Here is a 24,832-nt window from a genome sequence, read left to right as displayed (position 1 = left end):
GGAGTCAGCATTCTCTGAGGCCATATTATGTCATTAACTGTCTGGGAAGTTATTCTGTTTATCAATTCCATGACCTCAGATGTCTTAGGCAAACTATTTTCAGTATCCTGGCTTAGGGAGACATTTTTGTTTGATATGAGGATTGAAAATATATTGCACATATTCCAACCCTCCAGGACTTCCAGTCTTCCTTAGCTGGTTTACCTTTCTACCCACAGCTTGACATTTTCTTTTCTTCTTTCCTTTTAAGTGCCAGGATATGTGCACGTTTGTTACATAGATATACATGTGCCATGGTGGTTTGCTGCACCTATTGACCCATCCTCTAAGTTGCCTCCCATATCCTCTCCAACCCTGACAGGCCCCAGTGTGTGATGTTCCCATCCCTGTGTCCATGTGATCTCATTGCTCAAGAACATGCAGTGTTTGGTTTTCTGTTCCTGTGTTAGTTTGCTGAGGATGATGGCCTCCAACTCCATCCATGTCCCTGCAAAGGACATGATCTCATTCCTTTTTATTCAGCTTGACATTTTCTATCATTTTTCTCATATACAATGCTTATTTCCTGTATCCCCTTACTAGGAAGCTTCAGGAAGTCAACTGATTATTAAAATGCCCCCAAGTTGTATCAAATATTCTACTTATAAAGATAAAACCACGCTTTATTTCTCCTGTAGGCACTTCTGTCACAGCAGGGGACTATGTCTCTGGAATGGAAACAGGTCAGGGTGATTTAAAGCCTTGTAGTGAAAGGGAAACACAGTAGCCACACATCTATCCCATGTTGGCCTGGAAAACCCAGAGCTAAGCAGCTGCTCATCTTTTATTCTATATAAATAGTGTCCTTGGGAATGGGCTTCTAGTACTTTAGGGCCACATTGATGCTTCCAAGCTTAGCTGGGGAGAAAATACTCTATAGTTGCATTTTCCTTTTATGCATTTTAGGTACCACTGGAGGATTATCTGGAACAACCATTATATCTGAAAGTTCCACCACAGGTAGGTTAACAAGAAGGAAATACCTCTTATTTAATGTCACATGTCACGGTATCTCTTTTAGGACTGCTGCAAGAAAATAACACCCCAAATCCCCTCCAGTTTTCCAAATTTTCAGACTTTATTATTGTGTTTTTTTTCCTCAGAAGCCACAACTTCCATTGTAGGGAGTGGTACTTCTGGAACTGAACTCAAAACTGATGACAGTAAACAGCCCATACTTTGGCCTCATAAGGATTAGTACTCTCAAGCTTTCCTTGAGAGAGTTTGTGTTTCATTTAGAGATACTGCAAGTAATTCAAAATAGGATTGCTGTTATTTATTTGTTTATTTATTTAGAAACAATGACCAGTCCTAGAATTGAGCCTCCTTTCATCATGTTGAGGGTGGGATGGGATTTCTCCATTATGTTAAAACTCTCACTAGCATCTGAGCTGGAAACCAGAAAGTGTTCTGTGTGAATGTGTGTGAAGTAGAAGAGCCTCATGGAACCAGGGTGCATGCATGCATACGTGTGTATCTAACAGCTGACTTGCCCAATATTTTCTCCTATATTTGAAGTTTCAACACATTTAGACCTTTCTTCCCCCGTCTTTCTATCTCACAGCAGGCATCACTGCAGCATCAGCGAAGCAAGCAGGTGAGCATTGAGAAAAATGCATCTAGTTTCATTTTTGTCAGATTGTCTGTTGTGTTTGTACTTGGAAACATTGCCTATCTCTTTTTGTTTTGAACTGGTAAAAGCAGGAAATACATCTAGTCGTCCACCTTCCTTGTGCTCAGAGAAAGAGATTTCTGTTACAGCAAATAAATACATAAAGAGAGCATATCCCTTTTAGATTGGGGTCCTCATTTGACTTCCTCCTTCACTGTGATCACCTGCCTCTTTGTTTTCAGGCACCTCGGCGGTAACTCCTGCCGCAACAATTGCCCCTGGCAGTTTCAGCACAGGTGAGTCCACTGTGTGGTGGGGAATGCTTTCATGGGTGGTTGCTACAGTAACATGCCTTTCCTTCTATGCAGTGCTTCTATGCAGAAATGCCACCATTCCATTTCATGTCCCCTGAATCTTTTCCATTTTGTCCTCCATCTCCCAGCAGCCACAGCGTCTCCTGGAGCAAGTGTAATGACTGGGGTTACAACAACTACAAGTAAGAACTGACAGTCCACGACCTCCTTCCTAGTAGATCAAGTTGCCTCAATCACATCTACCATCTATACTTCCTGTGAAGGGCATTTTTGTTGAAAAAAAAGTCGCTATTCTAAATAGGCAAGATTTTACCTAATACGTAAAGGTCGGACACTCAAATGCCTTTATCTTCCTTTCCTCTGCTTCAAGGAGACCTCACCATGGAGCTAAGGCAATGTGAATCAGTTGTGTATTGGAGAGAATTTGTTTTACTTTCCATCAGTGATATATAAAGGAAAAAATAGCTATTAAAATTTTTCTTATTAAATATTCTATAGAAATGGTGCATGAAAAAACATATAGATTAACTCCTGGTCTAGAAACCTCTGAGAGAGCTCGTTGACACATTAACAATCCAGAGTTCCCTCACCCCATCAAAGGCCATTTTTATTATGTGTCAAGAATAAAAATATTGATTTCTGTCACTCTGTGTTCCAATGTGGTAGCCAATGGCAGAACGTTTACACATGAGAAGTCTAATACTTAAAGCAATAAATAATTATGGTAATGAGCATGCTGATCATTTATGAGTTCCTTAACACTATCCACTTTTTAAATTAGAGGTTTATATATCTTATTCCAATTAAGAAATGCCAAGGTCCAGTTAAGAAGATAAATACACAAATGATATATCTCCCAGTTTTAACAATTAATCTTGTATATTTATGTTTTTTATTACTTTTAAAGTCAGAAGTACTTATTTTCTGACTTAACAGAAAGTGTCAAGACATTCTAAATTGGGATTATTTCATATAATGACATCATTACATCCTTAGCTCATCCCTCTTTCTTAATACTCAATTAATTTTGGTTTCCTTTTCATCTCTAAGAGACCACAACTTCCCTAGGAGGAAGTGGCACCATTGGAGCAGAAATAAAATCAGGTAAAGACCTTGAGGGTATTTATATATATTGTTGTATTTTGATATATTTCTTAGAAGAAATTTTTTTAAATGAGCTTTTAGTTTGAAAATAAATTTAAATTACAGAAAATTATCACAGATATTGTAGAGAATCCCTTTAATGTGGAGTGTGGGAAGTTTCCTTTGAGGCTATACTAGTTCAAGGAAACAGAGTTTCTCCTTGGATTTGGATTTGTAAACTGCTGAGTCCAAAGTTCTTAAGTCTCTTCCATTGAGAGACTAACCGCAGGGTTATAGATCTCTGGAGAGGAGAGTTGCAATAATGGCTCTGGCTTTGGAATGGTTTTCGAAGCATAGAAAACCATAGTCTGCATAGCATTAGTGTCCTGTTCATAGATAAAAATTTAATATCTTCTTTCTTCTTCTTTCCTTCTCCTCTTCTTCTCCTAATCTCCTTTCATGTGGAGCCACCACTGGAGGACCAGGAAGTAGGACAGGTAAACTTGGGAAAGCCTTTTATAGCACCTTCAACATTGGCACAATAATAATCATGATGAGAGCAGGCGTATTGCCCATTGCATTAACCTTGGTCTTGCAAAGAAACACAATAAACCTGAAACATGTTTGTCCTCATGTGAGTTAGAACTTCAGGAGGTCTTTTTTCTTGCCTCAAAGTCACAAATAGACCTAGTTGGCCACATTTTTCTAAAGGTCACTAAAGAGTTCCCATGTTGATCTTTTTATTTTCTTTCCTGCCTAGGCACAGCTGGAGTACCCTCTGGTACAACAGTTGCCCCTGGGAGCTCCAACTCAGGTAAAGCACCAGGCTGGGAGAAACCACTGTTTGGGAAGGGCTCCTCCTCAATGAAGTGTCTGCCTAGGTGATCCTACCATGCTTTTCTCAGATTCTACTGATCTTTTCCCTCACTGCTATTCTTTTCCCTGTTTTGCAGAGGTCACAGATTCTGTAGGAAAAAATGGAATAACAAAAGCTGAAATAATCACAGGTGAGCTCTGTTAAGAAACTAAGTATACTTTGTTATAATTTACCGTGTCTTGATAGAAATACAGCAAAAGTTTTTGAATTTTCTGTATTTGGCCTATTAGGCAAAAACGTAGCAGATGTTCAGTATCTAATATCAATAAATACAGGTCAGATACTTCAACATTTCCCCCTTATATCTTTTGCATTCGATCTAAGAATCTTTCATTAGGGCATCATGGGGCCTATTACCTGACAGTTACACAAGTGACTTTGGCCCACATCTGTCTTTCTGTACCTAAATTCTAAAAATAAAACTCGGTGGCAGAGGACTTTCTCTGCAAACTTGCTAAGGGAATTGTATATTCTACAGAAAATACATGGATCAACTCTGGAAAACAGAACTCCAGAGAAGTAAATTTTCTGTTGCTTTAAACAAATTTATTTTTCCTTAAGAGGCTATGCCCGTATCACGAGGAGCAACAAACTGACTAACTGACCACAATCCTTTCTTTATTCAGGTACTACTCAGGGCATCTCTGGCAGAACTCTGGAAGCTAAAAGTGCCCACACAGGTCAGGCTTTCTGATCGGGGCCCTTTGGACAATACAGCTTATGGGGTCCTGGAATGTGCAGTGCAGTCTTCATACCTCCAATTCCTTTCTCTCTCAGAGGCCACAACTTTCCCAGGAGGCAGTGGGATCACCCGAGCAGGACCACCTGAAGGTGAGCTTGTCAGGCTGAGGCCTGAGGCTGTCATCATCTCCCTATCTGGTGGCTACAGGGAACAAATAGTGAAGGCATTTGAAGGAAGGGCCTGCATTTTCTCCTTGATCATATTGTGTCCTGTCAACCTGGTCAGTTATTCTGCTCTTGAATTCCATCACCTTGTATTGTCAGCCAGGCTGTGTGCACCATTCTAGCTTATGGAGACATTATTTTTTTCTGATAAAAGGTATTAAAAAATATTTCATATATTTTAACCTTCCAGGACTTCCTGTTCCCCTTACCCAGGTTACCTTTCCATTGATAGCTTGATACTTTTTATCATTTTTTTCATTTACTTACACAAGATGTTTGCTTCCTCTCTCCCTTCACTGGAAAGCTTCATGAAATCAATTGATTAATTAAAATGCTCAAGTTATATCAAACTGTCCTCCTTATAAATATAAAACAATGATTTATTCTTTGTGTAGGCACCTCTGTCACATGGGGAACATATTCCTGGAAGGGAAACAGGTCAGGTTGATCTAAGCCCATTTTTTCTTGCCTCATAGTGAAAAGGAATCCCAGCAGCAACATATTTAGCCCATGTTGGCCTGAAAAATGAAGTGCTAGGAAGTTGTTCGTTTTCCATTCTCTGTAGGAATAGAGTGTCTGCAGGAGAGGGCTTCCAGTGTTTCCAGCTACATTGATGCTTTCAAGTTTTAATTGGAGATAAAATGCTCTATTGCTTTGTTTCCTTTTTTTTTTTTTTTTGCATTTCAGTTACCACTGGAAAATTGTCTGGAATGACCATTATATCTGGAAGTGCTAACACAGGTAGCTTAAGAAGAAATGCCTCTTATTTAACATCAGATATCATGATTTTTTAAATAGCTTCTCTGATAAATACCCCAGTATCTTCTTCCAGTATTTAAAATTCCCAGCCTTTTTCATTCTCCTCTTTCTCCCATCAGAGGCCACCACTTCCACAGAAGGGACTGGCACTTCTGGAACTGGATTCAAAATAGGTGAGAAGAAACAACCTCATAATTTGGCATCATAAATGTTTGGTCTCCAAGCTTTTCTTGAGAGAATTTGTGTTTGTTTTATTTAGGGACATTGCAAGTGATTCAAAATAGATTTGCTGGTGGAGATATGTTTTTTTTTAAATCTACTAATTCTAGATTGGAGCATACTGCTCCATTTCTGAGAATAGGATGGAATTCCTCCATTTCTGTTACAACTATTGCTAGTAGTTTAGGTGGAATTAAGAACGTTTTCCGTGTGTGTGTGTGTGTGTGTGTGTGTGTGTGAAGCAGAAAAGAGCCCCATGGAGCTAGTACACATACGTTTACAATATTTGTGAACAAAAATGCTGGCTCAGTGTTTTCTCTATATGTGAAGTTTCAAAATGTTTCAACCATTTTTCCTATTTCTATCTCACAGCAGGCATCACTTCAGCACCAGGGAAGCAAGCAGGTGAGCATTTGGAAAATGCATCTAGTTTCACTTTTGTTAAATTTTCAGTCTGCTTGTACTTAGAAACGTTGTCTCTATCTCCTTTTGTTATGAACTGTTGAAAGCAGGCAAATACGAATACATAGCTCTGCCTTTGGCTTAGAGAAAGAGATACCTATTATGGTAAATAAATACATAAATGCAGCATTTCCCTTTCAGATTTGGGTCATTTGACTTACTCATTCACTATGATCACTTTAGTCTCTTTGTTTCCAGGCACCTCAGAGGTAGCTCCTGCCACAACAGTTGCCCCTGGCAGTTTCAGCACAGGTGAGTCCACTGTGTGGTGGGGAATCCTTTCATGGGTGCTTGCTATAGCAACATGCCTTTCCTTTTGGTGCTGAGAGAGGAGACCATCTCTCTCTCTCTCGGCTGTCTTCTGTTAGAAAAGTGGGGAGGGGAGATAAAATAGCACAAAGTTGAAGTCAGTGATCGGGTAGCTCAATGACTCCACCAGCCCGACCACTGCGGGGCCCAAGGACTGAGAAAGTAATGCCCCTCTCTGTAACTGGTGCCTATGTTATCTGTAAGCCTTGTGAGTGTTGCATGTTTTTCTTACTGACCAAGGACCTTCCTTGAGTCACATACTCCCCATCTACACCGGCCAGACCCCCCCCACCCCTTAGAATTGCCTCTGTGACTAAGTGATTTACTGCCTTGGTTGAACTTCTGTAACTCTTCCCTTCCCATGCACGCCACATGTAAATTAGCAAATCAATGAAAGCCAGAGACTGTAAGGTTAGATGTCCAGCCAATGGGCAATAACACAGTTTTACCTCTGCTCCCCCTTGGGTTATATGTCTTTAAAAAGGGGGAAAAAGCACTGCTTTTGGGGGAGCTCTGCTTTTTGGACACTAGTCAGCTGATGCTCCATAGCCAGCTGAATAAAAGTCTCTTTCTTCCTCACTCTGATGACTAAGGGGTTCTGTCAGTGGCTTATCCTGCAACATTTCTCCTATGCAGGAATGCCACCATTCCATTCCACCCCCCTGAATCTTTCCTATTTGTGTCTTTCTTCTCCCAGCAGCCACAGCTTCTCCTGGAGCAAGTGGAATGACTGGGGTTACAACAACTACAAGTAAGATCTGACAGTCCACGACCTCCTTCCCAGTAGGTCACATTGCCACATTCCATCAGTCACATCTACCATTTGTACTTTCTGTGAAGGGCATTTTTCTTTTTGAAAAACAAAAAACAACAACAAAAAAACTTTTCCAGCTATGCTAGATTTTACATAATACATAAAGGTCAGACACTCAAATGCCTTTATCTTCCTTTCTTTTGCTTCGAGAAGACCTCACCATGGAGCTAATGATTAGAGAGAAATGTCTTTCTTTTCCTCAGTATATAAAGATATAATAGCTATTAAAATTTTTTCTCATTAAATATTCTATAGAAATGGTACATGAAAAACATATAGATTAACTCTGATTCTAGTAACCTCTAAAAAGAGCTTGACATATTAAGACAACAGGGTTCCCTTACCCCATTGAAGGCCATTTTCTTTTCATTATGTGTAAAGAATAAATATATTGATTCCTACAGCTCTCTAATTCCAAGTTCCAATGTGGTGGCCACTGGCAAAATTCTTACACATGAAAAGTCTAATATTAAAGCAATAAATAATGATGATAATAGTAATGAGCACATTATGTTTTAATTCCTTACTGTATCTCCTTTTTAAATTAGAAGTTTACGTATCTTACTCTAATTAAGAAATATCTAAGGGCTGGGCGCGGTGGCTCACGCCTGTAATCCCAGCACTCTGGGAGGCCAAGGCGGGTGGATCACAAGGTCAAGAGATCGAGACCATCCTGGTCAACATGGTGAAACCCCGTCTCCACTAAAAATACAAAAAATTAGCTGGGCATAGTGGCGCATGCCTGTAATCCCAGCTACTCAGGAGGCTGAGGCAGGAGAATTGCCTCAACCTAGAAGGTGGAGGTTGTGGTGAGCCAAGATCGCGCCATTGCACTCCAGCCTTGGTAACAAGAGCAAAACTCCATCTCAAAAAAAAAAAAAAAAGAAATATCTAAGGTCCAATTAAAAAAAATTTACAAATGATGTATCTCCCCATAACAATTAGACTTGTATATTTATGTTTTTGTTACCTTTACTGTTTTGTTAATTTTTAAAAAATTTTAAGTTCTGGGATACACGTGCTGAAAGTTTGGATTTGTTACATAGGTTGCTGCACCTATCAACCCATTATCTATGTTTTAAGCCCGCCTGCATTAGGTATTTATCCTAATGCTCTTCCTTCCCTTTGCCCCTACCCTCAACAGGCCCTAATGTGCGATATTCCTCTCTCTGTGTCCATGTGTTCTCATTGTTCAACTCCCACTATGAGTGAGAACATGTGGTGTTTGGTTTTCTGTTCCTCTGTTTGCTGAGGTTGATGATTTCCAGTTTCATCCATTTCCCTGCAAAGAACATGAACTCATTTCTTTTTTTATGTCTGCATAGTATTTCATGGTATATGTGTACCCCATTTTTTTAACCCAGTCTATCATTGATGGTCATTTGGATTGTTCCAAGTCTTTCCTATTGTGAACAGTGCTTCAATAAACATACATGTGCATGTGTCTCTATAGTAGAATGATTTATAATCCTTTGGATACATTCCCAGTGATGTGATTGCTGGGTCAAATGGTATTTCTGGTTCTAGATCCTTGAGGAATCACCACACTAACTTCCACAATGGTTGAACTAACTTACACTCCCACCAACAATGTAAAAGCATTTCTATCTCTCCAAGCCTCTCCAGCATCTGCAGTTTTCTGACTTTTTAGTGATTGCCATCCTAACTGGTTTGAGATGGTATCTCCTGGTAGTTTTGATTTGCATTTCTCTACTGACCAGTGATGATGAGCTTTTTGTCATATGTTTTTTTGGCTGCATAAATGTCTCCTTTGGAGAAATGTCTGTTCATATCCTTCACCCACTTTTTGATGGAGTTGTTTGTTTGTTTCTTGTAAATTTGTTTAAGTTCTTTGTAGATTCTGGATATTAGCCCTTTGCAGATGGATAGATTGCAAAAATTTTCTCCCATTCTGTAGGTTGCCTGTTCACTCTGATGATAATTTCTTTTGCTGAGCAGAGGCTCTTTAGTTTAACTAGATCCCATTTGTCCATTTGGCTTTTGTTACACTTGCTTTCAGTGTTTTAGTCATGAAGTCTTTGCCCATGCCTATGTCCTGAATGGTGTTGCCTTGATTTTCTTCTAGAGTTTTTATGGTTTTAGGTTTTACATTTAAGTCTTTAATTCATCATTAGTTAATATTTATATAAGGTGTAAGGAAGAGGTCCAGTTTACAGTTTTTGCATATGGCTAGCTAGTTTTCCCAACACCATTTATTAAAAAAGGAATTCTTTCTCCATTGCTTATTTTTGTCAGGTTTGTCAAAGATCAGATGGTTGTAGATGTGTGGTTTTATTTCGGTGAGGCTTCTGTTCTGTTCCATTGATCTTTATCTCTCATTTGGTACCAGTACCATGCTTTTTTGGTTACTGTAGCATTGTAGTACAGTTTGAAGTCAGGTAGTGTGATGCCTCCAGCTTTGTTATTTTTGTTTATGATTATCATGGCTATATGAGCTCCTTTTTGATTTCATATGAAATTTAAAGTAGTTTTTTTCTACTTCTGTGAAGACAGTCAATAGTAGCTTGATGGGAATACCATTTAATCTATAAATTACTTTGGGCACTATGGCCATTTTCATGATATTGATTTTTCCTATCCATGAGCATGGGATTTTTTCCATTTGTTTGGTTTGTTCTCTTTTATTTCCTTGAGCAGTGGTTTTGGTTATCCTTGAGGAGGTACTTCATGTCCTATATAAGTTGTATTCCTAGGTATTTTATTTTCTTTGTAGCAATTGTGAATGGGAGTCCACTTATGATTTGGCTTTATGCTTGTATATTATTGGTGTATAGGATTGCTTGTGATTTTTGCACATTGATTTGGTATCTTAGATTTTCTGAAGTTGTTTATCAAATTAAGGAGTTTTGGGGCTGAGATGATGGGGTTTTTAAAATATACAATCATGTCATCTTCAAATGGACAATTTGACTTCTTCTCTTCCTATTTGAATGTCCTTTATTTCTTTCTCCTGCCTGATTGTCCTGGCCAGAAGCTTCAATACTGTGTTGAGTGTGAGTGATGAGAGAGGGCATCCTTGTCTTGTGCCAGTTTTCAAAGGGAATGCTTCCAGCTTTTGCCCATTTGGTATGATATTGGCCATGGGTTGGCTTTCATTATGTTTAAAGTCAGAAGGACTCCTTTTCTGACTTAATAGAATGTGTCAAGACATTTTGAATTTGAGTTTCCTCATGTAGTGATATCAGCTTAGCTCATCCCTCTTTGTTAATTCTCAATTCAATTTGGTTTTCATTTCATCTTTAAGAGACCACAACTTCACTTGGAGGAAGTGGCACCACTGAAGCAGAAATAATATCAGGTAATGACCTTGAGGTATTTATATTTATTGTTGTATTTTGATATAATTCTTAGAGGAAACATTTTTTTAAATGAGCTTTTAATTTGGAAATTAAATTACAGAAACTTATCATAGATAATGCAGAGAATTCCTTTAATGTGGAGTATGGTTTTAAATTTCCTTTGAGGCTATAATATTTCAAGGAAACAGAGTTTGTTCTTGGATTTGGATTTGTAAACACTTGAGCCCAAAGTTCCTAAGTCTTTCCCTTCTCTGAGAGACTAACCTTAGGGTTCAGAGTCTCTGGAGAGGAGAGTAGCATCAGTAGCTCTGGCTTTGAAATAGTTTTCCCTATTTCATAGTCTCTGTAATATTAGTGTCCTGTTCGTAGATAAAAATTTACAATTTTCTTTCTTCTTTTTCCTTCTTTCCTTCTTTTCTTCTTCTCCTAATCTCTTTTCATGTGGAGCCACCACTGGAGCACCAGGAAGTAGGACAGGTAAACTTGAGAAAGCCTTTCACAGGACCTTCAACGTTGGCACAATAATAATCATGATAAAGGCAGGCATATTGCCCACTATGTTAGCGTTGGCCTTGCAAGAAAACACAATAAACTGGAAACATGCTTGTTCTCTTGTCAGTTTTAAGTCCGGGAAGTGTGTTTTCTTGCTTCAAAGTCACAAATAGACATACTGTTGGCCACATTTTCCAAGGGTCACAAGAGAGTTCCCCTATTGATCTTTCTCTTTTCTTTCTGGCCTAGATACAGCTGGAGTACCTGCTGGTACAACAGTTGCCCCCGGGAGCTCCAACTCAGGTAAAGCACCAGGCTGGGAGGAATCACTGCTTGGAAAGGGCTCCTCAATGAGGGGTCTGCCTGGGTGATTCTACCATGCTTTTCTTAGATTCTTCTAATCTTTGCCCTCACTGCTATTCTTTGTTTTGTTTTGCAGAGGCCACAACTTCTGTGAGAGAAAGTGGAATAACAAGAGCTGAAATAATCACAGGTGAGATTAAAGAGCTAAGCATACTTTGTTGTAATTTCCCACATCTTGCTTGAAATATGGCAAAAGTTTTGAGTTTTCCCAATCTGGCATATTAGGTAAAAATTTAACAGATGTTCAATATTTAATATCAATAAATATAGATCAGATGTGTCAACATTTCCCCTTATGTCTTTTGCCTTGGGTTTAAGAACCCTTTATCAGGGCATCAGGGGGCCAATTCCCTGACATTTACATAGGTGACTTTGGCCCAAATCTTTCTGTACCTAAATTCTAAAAATGAAACACAATGGTAGAGGGCTTTCTCTATAACTTGCTAAGGGAATTATATATTCTATGGGCAATACATGGATTAACTCTTAAAAATAAACTCCAGAGGAATCAATTTTCTGTTATATTAAAGAAAAAAATTTGTTTTGTTTTTTTCTTTAAGAGCCTATGCCCATATCATGAGGAGCAACAAACTGACTAACTGACCACAATCCTTTCTTTTTTCAGGTACTACTCAGGGCATCTCTGGCGGAACTCTGGAAGCTAAAAGTGCCCACACAGGTCAGGCTTTCTGATCGGGGCCCTTTGGGCAATACAGCTTATGGGGTCCTGGAATGTGCAGTGCAGTCTTCATACCTCCAATTCCTTTCTCTCTCAGAGGCCACAACTTTCCCAGGAGGCAGTGGGACCACCCGAGCAGGACCACCTGAAGGTGAGCTTGTCACGCTGAGGCCTGAGGCTGTCATCATCTCCCTATCTGGTGGCTACAGGGAACAAATAGTGAAGGCATTTGAAGGAAGGGCCTGCATTTTCTCCTTGATCATATTGTGTCCTGTCAACCTGGTCAGTTATTCTGCTCTTGAATTCCATCACCTTGTATTGTCAGCCAGGCTGTGTGCACCATTCTAGCTTATGGAGACATTATTTTTTTCTGATAAAAGGTATTAAAAAATATTTCATATATTTTAACCTTCCAGGACTTCCTGTTCCCCTTACCCAGGTTACCTTTCCATTGATACCTTGATACTTTTCATCACTTTTTTGATTTACTTACACAAGATGTTTGCTTCCTCTCTCCCTTCATTGGAAAGCTTCATGAAAACAAATAATCGACTCAAACAGTTCTACTTATAAGTAGAAAATGATTTTTTTCCTCTTGTAGGCACCTCTGTCACAAATTCTTAAATGGATCATTACTGCTTCGTTTCTGAGGATGGGATGTAATTTCCCCATTTATGTTACAACTGTCGCTAGCAGTTTAGGTGGCATTCAGAAAATTTTCAGTGCTTTTATGTGAAACAGAAAAGAGCCCCATGGAACCAGTACACATACATTTAAAGTGTATATGTGAATGAAAATACTGGTTCAATACTTTCTCTATATGTGAAATTTCAAAGTATTTCATCCATTTTCCTCCTTTTTCTATGTCACAGCAGGTATCACTGCAGCAACAGGGAAGCAAGCAGGTGAGCATTGGGAAAATGCATCTAGTTTCGCTTTTATCAAATTTTCAGTTGTGCTTGTACTTGGAAACTTGTCTCTCTATACTTTTTTGTTATGCATTGTTGAAAGCAGGCAAATGCATTGAGTTTTCTACCTGCCTCATGCTCAGAGAAAGAGGATTCTGTTATGGCAATTCAATACATATATACAACACATCCCTTTTAGATTTGGGCCATTTGACTTATTCATTATGATCACTTCAGTCTCTGTTTTCAGGCACCTCTGAGGTAGCTCCTGCCACAACAGTTGCCCCTGGAAGTTTCAGCACAGGTGAATCCACTGTGTGGTCGGGAATCCTTTCATAGGCACTCGCTACTGTAACATGCTTTTCCTTTTGGTGCTTCTACGCAGGAATGCCACTATTCCATTTCATATCCCCTGAACCTTTTTCATTTGTGTCCTTCTCCCAGCAGCCACAGCTTCTCCTGGAGCAAGTGGAATAACTGGGGTTACAACAACTACAAGTAAGAACTACCTCCTTCCCAATAGATCCCATTGCCTCAATCACATCTACTGTTTGTACTTCCAGTGAAGGACTTTTTTAAAAAAAATTCAAATAGGCAATATTTTACCTAATATGTAAAGATTGGACACTCAAATACCTTTGTTTTCCTTACCTCTGCTTCAAGGAGAATTCATCATGGAGCTAAGGCACTGAGAATCAGTTGTGTGATTGGAGAGAAATGTCGTTCTTTCCCTCAGTGATATATAAAGGAAATAATAGCTATTAAAATTTTTCTCATTAGCTAATCTATAGAAACGGTGCATGAAAATCATACACATTAACTCCTGATTCTAGAAAGCACTGAAAAGTGCTTTTTGACACATTAAGACAACACGGATTAATCTTACCCCATCGAAGGCTGTTTTCACTATGTATAAAGAATAAAAATAATGATTCCTACACCTCTCTGATTCCAAGTTCCAACTGGAAAAATTGTTGCATATGAAAAGCCTAATACTTAAAGCAATAAATACTGATAATAATAGTAATGACCATGTTCATCATTTGTGAGTTCCTCACTGTATCCACTTTTTAAATCAGAGATTTACATATCTTATTCCAATTAAGAAATATCTAAGGTCTAAACAAACAAACAAACAAACAAACAAACAAACAACAAAAGAAAGAAGAAACAAAAAAAAAAAGAGAAATATCTAAGGTCCAATTAAGAAAATAAATTTACAAATGTGGTATCTCCTGATTTTAACAATTAAACTTGTGTATGGTTTTCATTACTTTTAAAGTCAGAAGTACTTATTTTCTGACTTAATAGAATGTATCAAGACATTTTTAATTGGAGTTATCTCATGTAATGACATAACTTACCTCATCCTTTTTTCTTAGTACTCAGTTAATTTTGGTTTTCTTTTCATCTTTAAGAGACCACAGCTTCCCTGGGAGGAAGTGGCACCACTGCAGCAGAAATAAAATCAGGTAAAGACTTTAGAGGATTTATATTTTTTGTTTTATTTTGACAGATTTCTTAGAGAAAATTATTTCTAGTGAGCTTTTAATTTGGAAATAAATTTAAATTACAGAAAATTATCATAGATAATGCAGAGAATTCCTTCAATGTGGAGTGTGGGTTTAAATTTCCTTTGAGGCTATAATATATCAAGGAAACAGAGTTTGCTTGTGGATTTGGATTTGTAAACTCTTGAGCCCAAAATTTCTAAAGTGTTTCCTTTCTGAGAGACTAACATCAGGGTCCTAAGTCTCTAGTGAGGAGTCTTGCAATAATAGCTCTGGCTTTCAAAAGGTTTTTCCTTTGAAAAAAGGCGTAGTCTGTATAACATTAGAAATCACTAAGATGTCATATTTTAGTTTAGAGATAAAAATTCAAAATTGTCTTTCTCCTTATTTTTCTTGTTTTCTCCTCTTCTTTCTTCTCCTTCCCTCTTTTGCTTTTCATTAGGAACCACCACTACAGCACCAGAAAGTAGGACAGGTAAACTTGGGGAAAGCCTTTCATATGACCTTCCACTGTGACCAAATATTGTTCATAATAATGAGGGTAGGAATCTTAGCCGCTGCATTAACCTTGGCTTTGCAAAGGCACACAATAAACCTGAAACATGTTTGTCTTCATGTCAGTTATAAGCCAGGACGCGTGCTTTCTGGCTTCAAAGTCACAAATAGACATATTGTTGGCCACATTTTTCCAAGGGTCACAAAAGAGTTCCCATCTCAATCCTTCTCTTTTCTTTCCTGCCTAGGCACAGCTGGAGTGCCCTCTGCTACAACAGTTGCCCCTGGGAGCTCCAACTCAGGTAAAAGCCCCAGGCTGGGAGGAATCACTGCTTGGAAAGGGCTCCTCAATGGGGTGTCTGCCTGGGTGATCCTACCATGCTTTTCTCAGATTCTTCTAATCTTTGCCCTCACTGCTATTCTTTGTTTTTGTTTTGTAGAGGCCACAACTTCTTTGAGAGAAAGTAGAATAACAGGAGCTGAAATAATCACAGGTGAGTCTAGTGAAGGAACTAAGTGTACTTTGTTATACTTTTCCACATCTTGCTCAAAATATGACAAAAGTTTTTGAATTTTCTGGCATATTAGGCAAAAATATAGCAGATGTTCCAATTTTAACATCAATAAATATAGGTCAGAGACTTCAACATTTTCTCCTTTTTTCTTTTGGCTGTAAAATCAATCCCTTCATTAGGGTATCATGGGGTCCATTCCCTGACAGCTATATATGGGACTTGGGCCCAAATCTATCTTTCTGTACCTTAAAAATGAAACATGGTGGCAGAGGACCTTCTCTGTAAACTTGCTGAGGGAGTTATAGGTTCTATGAATAATATATGGATTAACCCTTAAAAATAGAAACTGCAGAGAAATAAATTTTCTGTTTTATTGAAGAAAAAATGTTTTTTTTTTTTCTTTAAGAGTCTATGCTTGTATCATAAGGGGCAACAAGTTGACCAAATATCCATGATTCTTTCCTCTTTGCTACTCAGGGAATCTCTGGCAGAATTCCAAAAGATGGAAGTGACCATACACTTCAGGCATGCTGAATGCGGCCCCTTGGCTAATATAGCTTATGGGGCCCCAGAATGTCCTGTACAGTCTTCATACCTCTAATTCTTTTCTCTCTCAGAGGCCACAACTTTCTCTGGAGGCAGCGGGACAACTCGAGCAGGACTACCTGGAGGTGAGCTTGTCAGGCTGAGACCTGGGGTTCTCATCATCTCTCTATCTGGGTAGCTACAGGGAACAAATAATGTGAAAGCATTGGAGGAAGGGACTGCATTTTCTCCTTGACCATATTGTGTCCTATCAACCTGGTCAGTTATTGGACTTGTAAATTTCATGACTTGGATTGTCAGCCAAGCTGTCTGCATGATTCTAGCTTATGGAGACGTTATTTTTTCTGATTAAAGGTATTAGAAAATATTTCATATATTCCAACCTTTCAGGACTTCCTATTCCCCTTACCCAGCCTTTCCACTCACAGTTTCATACTTTTTATCACTTCTCTCTCTCTTTTTTTTAATGGATTAGAGGTTTCAGTGGGACGTGAGAATCACAAGGAATCAGGTGTTCAGAGGAATGTATTGAGTAGAGGTGAGGAACTAGGATGTTGAAAAGTAAAAAAAGGAGAGAAGAAGAGGAAGAAAAAGAGGGAGAGAGAACAGGAATATTGCTTCATTCTAAAAATGGGTATTAATAATGGCTGATCAATATTTTGTGTATTTAAAATGGAGAACTCTATAAATATTTATTGAGTTTACTTGTTCCGGATCTGAGTTGAAGTCCTGGATATCCTTATTAATTTTCTGTCTCATTGAGTCTAAATCTCATTATGGGTCTTATGTATCTGGGTATTAAGATCTCTTATTGTTTCATTGATCCTTTTACCACTGTATCTTTGTTGCTTTGAACTCTATTTTATCAATTGTGAGAATTGCAACTCCTGCTTTTTGTTTATTTATTTATTTTTGCTCTCCATTTGCTTGGTAAATTTTTCTCCAACCCTTTGTTTTGAGTCTTTGTGTATCTTTGGATATACCATTAGGTTTTGGCTGTATCTTTTGATTGGTATATTTAGTCGATTTAAATTTATAAATATATACTTATAAATATACTTATAAATATAATGTCTCCTGTAGTTACCTCTATTACACCAGAGGACTATGTTCCTGGAAAGAAAAGGGGTCAAGGTGATTTAAAGCCCTGACCTCCCCTTGCCTCATAGTGGAAGGGAATCCCTGCATCAACCTATGCATCTCTAGGTGTTCATTTTCCATTCTCTATAGAAATAGAGTGGGCACAGGAAACAGATTCTAGTGCTTCAGGGATACATTGATGCTTCTATGCTCAATTGGAGACAAAATGCTCTATTGCTTCATTTCTTTTCTTTTTTGGCATTTTAGTTACCACCGGAGAATTGTCTGGAACGACCACTATATCTAGAAGCTCTAACACAGGCAGCTTAACAAGAAGGAAATGCTTCTTATTTAATGTCAGCCATCATTTTTCTTTTATGGCTTCTATGATAAAGTAATACCCCAATATCTTCTTTCAGTATTTTAAATTTCCAGTGTTTTTCATTCTCCTATTTTTTCCATCAGAGGCCACCACTTCCACAGGAGGGACAGGTTCTTCTGGAACTGGATTCAAAACTGGTGAGAAGAGACAACTCATGATTTGGTGTCATAAGTATTAGGTCTCTCAAGCTTGTCTTGAGAGAGTTTGTGTTTTATTTAGGGATATTGCAAGTGATTCAAAATAGATTTGCTGGTGGAGATATGTGTTTTTGTAAACCTACTAATTCTAAAATGGCGCATTACTGCTCCCTTTCTGAGAACGGAATGGAATTTCTCCGTTTTTGTTACAACTATTGCTAGCAGTTTAGGTGGAATTCAGAAAGTTTTCTGTGTGTATATGAAACAGAAAAGAGCCCCATGGACCCAGGACACATGCATTTACAAGTATATATGTGAATAAAAATGATAGCTCAGTATTTTCTCCTACATCTCAAGTTTCAATACATTTAAACCTTTTTTCCCTCCTCTTTCTGCCTCACAGCAGGCATCACTTCAGCCCCAGGGAAACAAGCAGGTGAGCATTGGGGAAATGCATCTAATTTCACTTTTATCAAATTTCCAGCTGTGCCTGAAGTTGGGAACATTTTCTGTGTGCTTTGGTTTGAATTGTTGAAAGCAGGCAAAGAGAGAGCTTTCTATGGTGGCATATAAATAAATAAATATATACATACATAGAGCATATTCCTTTTAGAGTCAGTTCTTCGTTTGATTTACTCATTCACCATGATCACCTCAGTCTCTGTTTCAGGCACCTCTGGGGAGTCTCTTGCCACAACAGTTGCTCCTGGAAGTTTCCACACAAGTGAGTCCACGGTGTGGTGGGAAATCATTTCATGGAAGCTTGCTATGATAGTATGCCTCTCCTTTTGGCGCTTTTAAGCAGAAGTCCCATGTTTCCATTTTAAGTCCCTGAATCTTTTCCATTTATGTCCTTCCTCTCTCAGTAGCCACAACATCTTCTGGAGCAAGTGGAATGACAGGGGCTGGACCCACCTCAGGTAAGCACTGAGGAACCACTACCTGCCTCTTAGTAGACAACATTGCCTGAATTGCATCTACTGTTTGTACTCCCTGTGAAGAGCATTTTCTGAAGAAAGATTATCACACAGGCAGGATTCTTCCTAATAATTAAAGGCCAGACACTCACATTTTTTAACCTTCCTTTCCTCTGCTTCAGGGAGACTTCACTATGAAGCCAATCAGTTAGGAGATCGAAGATAAATGTTTTTTTTCTCTTATTGATATTTAAATGAAGTAATTGAGTTATTGATATTTTAGTCATTAAATATTCCATGAGATACAAATGATGTATAGAAAAGATATAGATTAACTCCTGCTTCTAGAAACCTCTGAACACAGCTTGTTGACACATTGAGGAAATGCATAGTTTTCTTATCCCATCCAGGGCCATTCTCTTTCTCATTATGGGTAAAGAATTGAGATATTGATTTTTATTTCTAATTCCACATTCCAACATGGTAGTCACTGACAAAATTTTTACTCATGAAAAGTCTAATAATAAATAATGATGATAATAGTAATGAGCATATCAATCATTTATCATTTCCTTGATATATGCATATTGTATATGACCTTTACATATCTTATTATTATTGCAACTATCTAAGGTCAAAAGAAGATCCATGAGTTAAAAATGGACAATTAAACTTGCATATTGAAGATAAACACTTTTACATGGAGAAGGTGTTCTTTTCTGAATTAGTAGTAGGTGACAAGCGATTTTGAATTGTATTTCTTTCATGTAGTCTCATCAGCTTACTCATCCCTCTTCCTTCATATTGAATTAATTTTGGTTTTCTCTCCATCTTTAAGAGACCACAACTTCCCTAGGAGAAAGTGGTACTACTGGAGCAGAAATAAAATCAGGTGAAGATTTGGATATTTTCATTATTTATTGTTGTAGTTTGATTCCAAGTATATGGATTTCTTAGAAAAAACAGGTGTTTTTTTAAGCCTTTTATTTTGAAATATTAAATTACATAAAATTTGCAAAGATAAACCAAAATAATCCCTTTCATGTGGAATGTAGTTTTTATATCCTTTGGGGGATATGGTATTTCAGGGAAACCATCAGTACTTTTTGAATTTAGAACCACTTGGCCCCAAATTTTCTGAAGTCCCTTCTCAGGGACTAATCCCTGGGTTCTAGGCCTCTTGAAAGAGAAGATTTAATAGCTCTGGCTCTGAAATGCGTCTTCCTGTGAAAAGGGTTTAGTCTGTATAACATTACAGTGCTGACTTCTATTCAGCATAGAAATCATTAAGATATCACATTTTAGTTCAAAGAAAAAATTCTAAATCTTTCTTCTTCCTTCTCTACCTCTTCCTCCTCCTCTTCTTCCTTTTCTTCCTGTTCCTCTGTCTTTCCTCTTGCTCCTTTCTTCTTCTCTACCTCATCCTCTTCCTTCCTTTTCTATCTTCTTCATCCTTTTCTTCCTCTCCTCCTCTTTCTCCTCCTCCTCTGCCTCCTCCTCTTGCTTCTTCTCCTCTGGCTCCTTTATCTCCTCCTCTGCCTCTTCTTTCTTCTCTTCCTACTCCTCTTATCTTCCTCTTCCTCCTTCTCTTCTTCCTTCTTTTTCTTTTCATTAGGAGCCACTACTGGAGCACTAGGAAGTAAAACTGGTAAATATGGAAAAAGCCTTTGATACAACTTTTAATCTTGGCAAAGATTGGCAGGTATATTAGCCATGGTGTTAACTTTGGCTTTGCAAAGGTAAATGGTAGACATGCAACACGTATAACTTTCTGTTAGTTATCGGTCCATAAAGTATCATTTGCTGCTTCAAAGTCATAGACAGACTTGTTGCCAACATTCTTCTAGGGCGTGCAAAATTGTTGCCATGATGATCTTTCTCTTTTTTTCCCATGTAGGTGCATCTGGAGTGCCCTCTGCTACAACAGTTGCCCCTGGCAGCTCCAACTCAGGTAAAGCACTGGGCTGGTAGGAACCACTGCTTGGGAAGGGCTCCTTAGTGGGGTGTCTGCCTGGGTGATCAAACCTTACTCGTAGATTCTTCAAATCTTTGCCCTCAGTGTTATTCCTTTCCCCTCATTTGCAGAAGCCACAACTTCTGTAGGAGAAAATGGAAAAACAAGAGCTCAGATAATCACAGGTGAGCTCAGATAAGGAACTAAGTGTACTTCGTAATAACTTCCAGTGTCTCACTTGAAATATAGCAAAACTCTTTCCACCATTTGGCATATTAAACATATTTAGCATATATTCAATATCTAACATCAATAGATATGGTTCCAACACTTCAAAAGTCCCTCCTTGAGTCTCATTTGCTGTGTCAAAGGCCTCTTAATCAGGCTAGCATGGGACCCATTTATTCCCTTGCAGTCATAAAGGTGGCTTGGCCTGAATCTTTCTCTCTGCAACTAAACCCTGAAAAAAGGGTCTCAGTGGTGGAGGACTTTCTGTGTAAACACGAGCAATATATAAATGAACTCTTAAAACTAGAAAGTCCAGAGAAATAAATGTACTGGTACATTCAAAGAAATAAAGTTATTATCTTTCCTTTAAGAGCCCATGCGTATTTCATGAGAGGCAACAAATTGACCAGCTGAATACCTTTCTTATTTCAGGTACTACTGAGGGCATCTCTGGCAAAGTCCTGGAACCTGGAAGTGCCTACACAGGTCAGGAATTCTGTACATGGCCCCTTAGGCAGTATCAGCTTTGGGAAACCCCACGTGTCTGCCCAGTCTTTATATCTCCAATTTCTTTCTCTCTCAGAGGCCACAACTTTCCCAGGAGGCAGCGGGAACACCCGAGCAGGACCACCTGGAGGTGAGCCTGTCAGGCTGAGGCTTGGGCCTCTTACCATCTCTCTACCTGGGTGGCTGCAGTGAACAATAATGTGAAGTCATTTGAGGGAGGGTCCTTCATTTTCTCTGTGCCCATAGTGTGTCAGATCAACCTGGTCAGTTATTCTGCTTGTGAATTAGTGACTTCAGATGTCTCAGCCAGGCTATCTTCAGTGTCCCGGCTTATGGAGACAATTTTTTCTGATACAAAGTATGAGAATATATTGTATATGTTACAACTTTTCAGGACTTCCAATTCTCCTTACCCAGTTTTCCTTTCCACCCACAGTTTGAGACACCTTCTGTCATTTTTCTCCTTTTACTTACACAGGATGTTTGTGTCCTCTCTCCCCTCCTACAACACTTCATGAGAACAATTGATGTTAAAATGCCCCATGTTGGATCAAAGAGTCCTACTTATAAATAAAGAACTGTGCTTTGTTTCTCCTATAGGCACCTCTGTCAGGGGGATATGTTCCTGGAAGGGAAACAGGCCAGGGTGATTTAAGCCCTATTCTCCCCTTACCTCATAGAGAAAGGGACACCCAGTAGTATCACACACCATCCAGGTTGGCCTGGAAAATCAAGTGCTCAGAGGTTGTTCATTTTCCATTCTCTACAGGGATACAGTGTCTTCAGAAAAGGGCTTCCAGTGCTTTAGAGCTGCACATTGATGCTTCCAAGCTTAATTGGGGAGATAATAATCTATTTCCTTTTTTTTTTTTTTTTTTGCGTTTTAGGTACCACTGGAGAATTGACTGGAATGACCATTGTATCTGGAAGTTCTAACACAGGTAGCTTAACAAGAAGGGAATGCCTTTTATTTAGTGTCAAATTTCATGATATCTCTTTTAAGGCTGCTATTATAAAATAATACCCCAATATCCTCTTCAGTATTCCAAATTTCCAAATGTCACTATGCACCCATTTCTTTTTCCTCAGAGGCCACGACTGCCACAGAAGGGACTGGTACTTCTGGAGCTGGATTCAAAACTGGTGAGAATAAAGAGTCCATGATTTTGGATAATCAAGATAGGAATCAAGCTTTCCTTAAGAGTGTTTATATTTTATTTAGGTACACTGCAAGTAATTAAAAATGGATTTGCTATTAGAAACACATTTTTTGCAAATCTACTAATTCTAGAATTGAGCCTTACTGCTCCAGTTCTGAGAATGGGTTGAGATGTCTCCAGCGGTGTTACATCTATCAAAAGAATTGGAGCTGGAATTCAGAATGTTTTCCTTGTGTGTGTGTGAGTGTATGTGTGTGAAATAGAAAAAAAGCCCATGGAACCAGATGCATGCATGCATATGTGTGTATCTGTATATGGATAAGACTTTGCTTTGTCAATATTTTGTCTCACATCTAGTTTGCAACACATTTAAGCCTTATTTCTCCTTCTTTCTATCTCACATTGGGCATCACTGCAGTGCCAGGGGAACAAGTCTGTCAGCACTAGGGAAATGCATCTAGTTTCCCTTTCATTAAATTTCCAGGAGAAGCACTTGAAGTTGCAAACAGTATTTCTCTCTGTTTGCTTTGGTTATGAATTTTTGAATGCAAGCAAATACAACTAGTTTACCATCTGCCACAAACTCAGAAAAAGAGATTTCAGTTATAGCAAAGAAATGCATTATATCCATTTTAGAGTCAGGTCTCCACTTGACTTAGTCAATCACAATGGTCAGTAAGTTGAATGAAGACATGACTCTAAAAGAGATATACTTTGTTTCAGGCACCTCTGGGGTGGCACCTGGCACAACAGTTGCTCCTGGAAGTTTCAGCACAGGTCAGTCCACAGTTTCTTGACTAATTACACAGAATTCTTTCCTGGGTGCCTGAAACAAAAATGTCTTTCCCTAGGTCTCTGAACCTTTCCCTAGGTCTCTGAATCTTTTTCATTTATGTCCTTCCTCTCTCAGTAGCCACAGCTTCTCCTGGAGCAAGCAGAACGACTGGGGCTGGACCCGCTGCAGGTAAGCACTGATGAACTACTAACTGCTTCCTAGCAGACAAGGTTGTCTGCATCGTCTGTTGTTTGTACCACCTGTGAAGAGCATTTTCTGAACAAAGATTACTGGTTAAGCAGGATTTTACCTAATAACTGAATGTCAGACCCTCAGACTCTTATCTTCCTTTACTCTGCTTCAAGGAGACTTCAACATGGAGCTAAGGCCCCGAGAATTGGTTGGGTGATTAGAAAGAAATGTCTTTCTCTCATTGATATCTAAAGGAAGTAATTCAGTTATTGGAATGGTTGTCATCAAATATTCCATGAGATATAAATATACAAAAAACATACATAAATTAACTCTTGATTCTAGAACCTCTGAAAAGACCTTGTTGACATGCTGAGAAAACATAGCTCACTTACCCCATTGTAGGCCATTTTCTTTTAATTATGGGGAAAAATTGAGACATTGATTCCCATTGTTCTCTAGTTCCAAGTTCACTTTTTATTTTTTGGTAGCCACTGGCAAAATTCTTGCACATGAAAAGTATAATACTTAAAGCAATAAATAATGATGATGATAGTAGTGAGTATATCTATGATTTATGAGTTCCTTATTATATATTCTTTTTTATAAAGAATTTTATCTATCTTATTCCAATTAAAAAATGTCTAAGGTCCAACTAAGAACGATGTGAGTTAAAATGTTTTATCTCCCCATTTTAACAACTAAATGTGTATATTGAAGGTTTCTATCATGTTTACACTCAGGAGATCTTCTTTTCTGACTTAACAGGTGACAAGACATTTCAAATTGGGCTTATCTCATGTAGTGACATCACTTACTCATCTTACTTCCTTAATACTCAATTAATTTTGGTTTTCTTTTCATCTTTAAGAGACTACAACTTCCTTAGGAGGAGGTGCCACCACTGGAGCAGAAATAAAATCAGGTAAAGACTTTGGGGTATTTATACTTTTATTGTATTTTGATAGATTTCAGAGAGAAAAAATTTTTTAAATGAGCTTTTAATTTTGAAATAATTTTCAAAAAATGTGCATTGATAATGCAAAAAAAATCACTTTGATGTGAAATGTAGTTTTAAATTTCCTTTAAAGCTATAATATTTAAAGGGAAATGGAGTTTCTTCTTGGATTTGGATTTGTAAATATGTGGTCCCAAATTTCCTAAAGCTTTCCCTTTTCAGATACTAACCTCAGGGGTCTAGGACTCTGCAGAGGAGGGTTACAATAATAGCTCTGGCTCTGAAATGGTTTCCCCTTTGAAAAGAGCATAGTCTATAT

The 24,832-nt window shown here is 38.4% G+C and overlaps 1 protein-coding gene and 1 long non-coding RNA gene across 2 annotated transcripts in view; both read left to right on the top strand.

Annotated features, from left to right (window-relative positions):
- MUC19 (mucin 19, oligomeric) overlaps positions 1 to 24,832 on the top strand; it is a 160,623-nt gene that overhangs the window by 108,039 nt on the left and 27,752 nt on the right. Inside the window, 34 exon segments of the mRNA XM_078338154.1 lie at positions 946 to 999; positions 1,604 to 1,636; positions 1,894 to 1,947; positions 2,094 to 2,147; positions 3,016 to 3,069; positions 3,516 to 3,545; positions 3,809 to 3,862; positions 4,002 to 4,055; positions 4,552 to 4,605; positions 4,703 to 4,756; positions 5,519 to 5,572; positions 5,710 to 5,763; positions 6,182 to 6,214; positions 6,470 to 6,523; positions 7,278 to 7,331; positions 10,660 to 10,713; positions 15,110 to 15,142; positions 15,417 to 15,464; positions 15,603 to 15,656; positions 16,295 to 16,348; positions 17,769 to 17,822; positions 18,226 to 18,258; positions 18,493 to 18,546; positions 18,689 to 18,742; positions 19,578 to 19,631; positions 20,637 to 20,690; positions 20,825 to 20,878; positions 21,354 to 21,407; positions 21,505 to 21,558; positions 22,316 to 22,369; positions 22,518 to 22,571; positions 23,312 to 23,365; positions 23,499 to 23,552; positions 24,427 to 24,480. Coding sequence (XP_078194280.1) covers positions 946 to 999; positions 1,604 to 1,636; positions 1,894 to 1,947; positions 2,094 to 2,147; positions 3,016 to 3,069; positions 3,516 to 3,545; positions 3,809 to 3,862; positions 4,002 to 4,055; positions 4,552 to 4,605; positions 4,703 to 4,756; positions 5,519 to 5,572; positions 5,710 to 5,763; positions 6,182 to 6,214; positions 6,470 to 6,523; positions 7,278 to 7,331; positions 10,660 to 10,713; positions 15,110 to 15,142; positions 15,417 to 15,464; positions 15,603 to 15,656; positions 16,295 to 16,348; positions 17,769 to 17,822; positions 18,226 to 18,258; positions 18,493 to 18,546; positions 18,689 to 18,742; positions 19,578 to 19,631; positions 20,637 to 20,690; positions 20,825 to 20,878; positions 21,354 to 21,407; positions 21,505 to 21,558; positions 22,316 to 22,369; positions 22,518 to 22,571; positions 23,312 to 23,365; positions 23,499 to 23,552; positions 24,427 to 24,480 — 1,722 coding nt within the window.
- LOC144577761 (uncharacterized) lies at positions 13,119 to 13,654 on the top strand. The gene is made up of 3 exons (XR_013522306.1): positions 13,119 to 13,153; positions 13,407 to 13,460; positions 13,601 to 13,654. It is a non-coding gene; the product is annotated as an uncharacterized LOC144577761 (long non-coding RNA).

The sequence above is a fragment of the Callithrix jacchus genome, chromosome 9 (genome assembly GCF_049354715.1).
Source record: "Callithrix jacchus isolate 240 chromosome 9, calJac240_pri, whole genome shotgun sequence".
NCBI classification, from domain to species: domain Eukaryota; kingdom Metazoa; phylum Chordata; class Mammalia; order Primates; family Cebidae; genus Callithrix; species Callithrix jacchus.
Note: the sequence above shows the minus strand (reverse complement) of the source record. Positions and strands in the feature narration are given on the sequence as shown.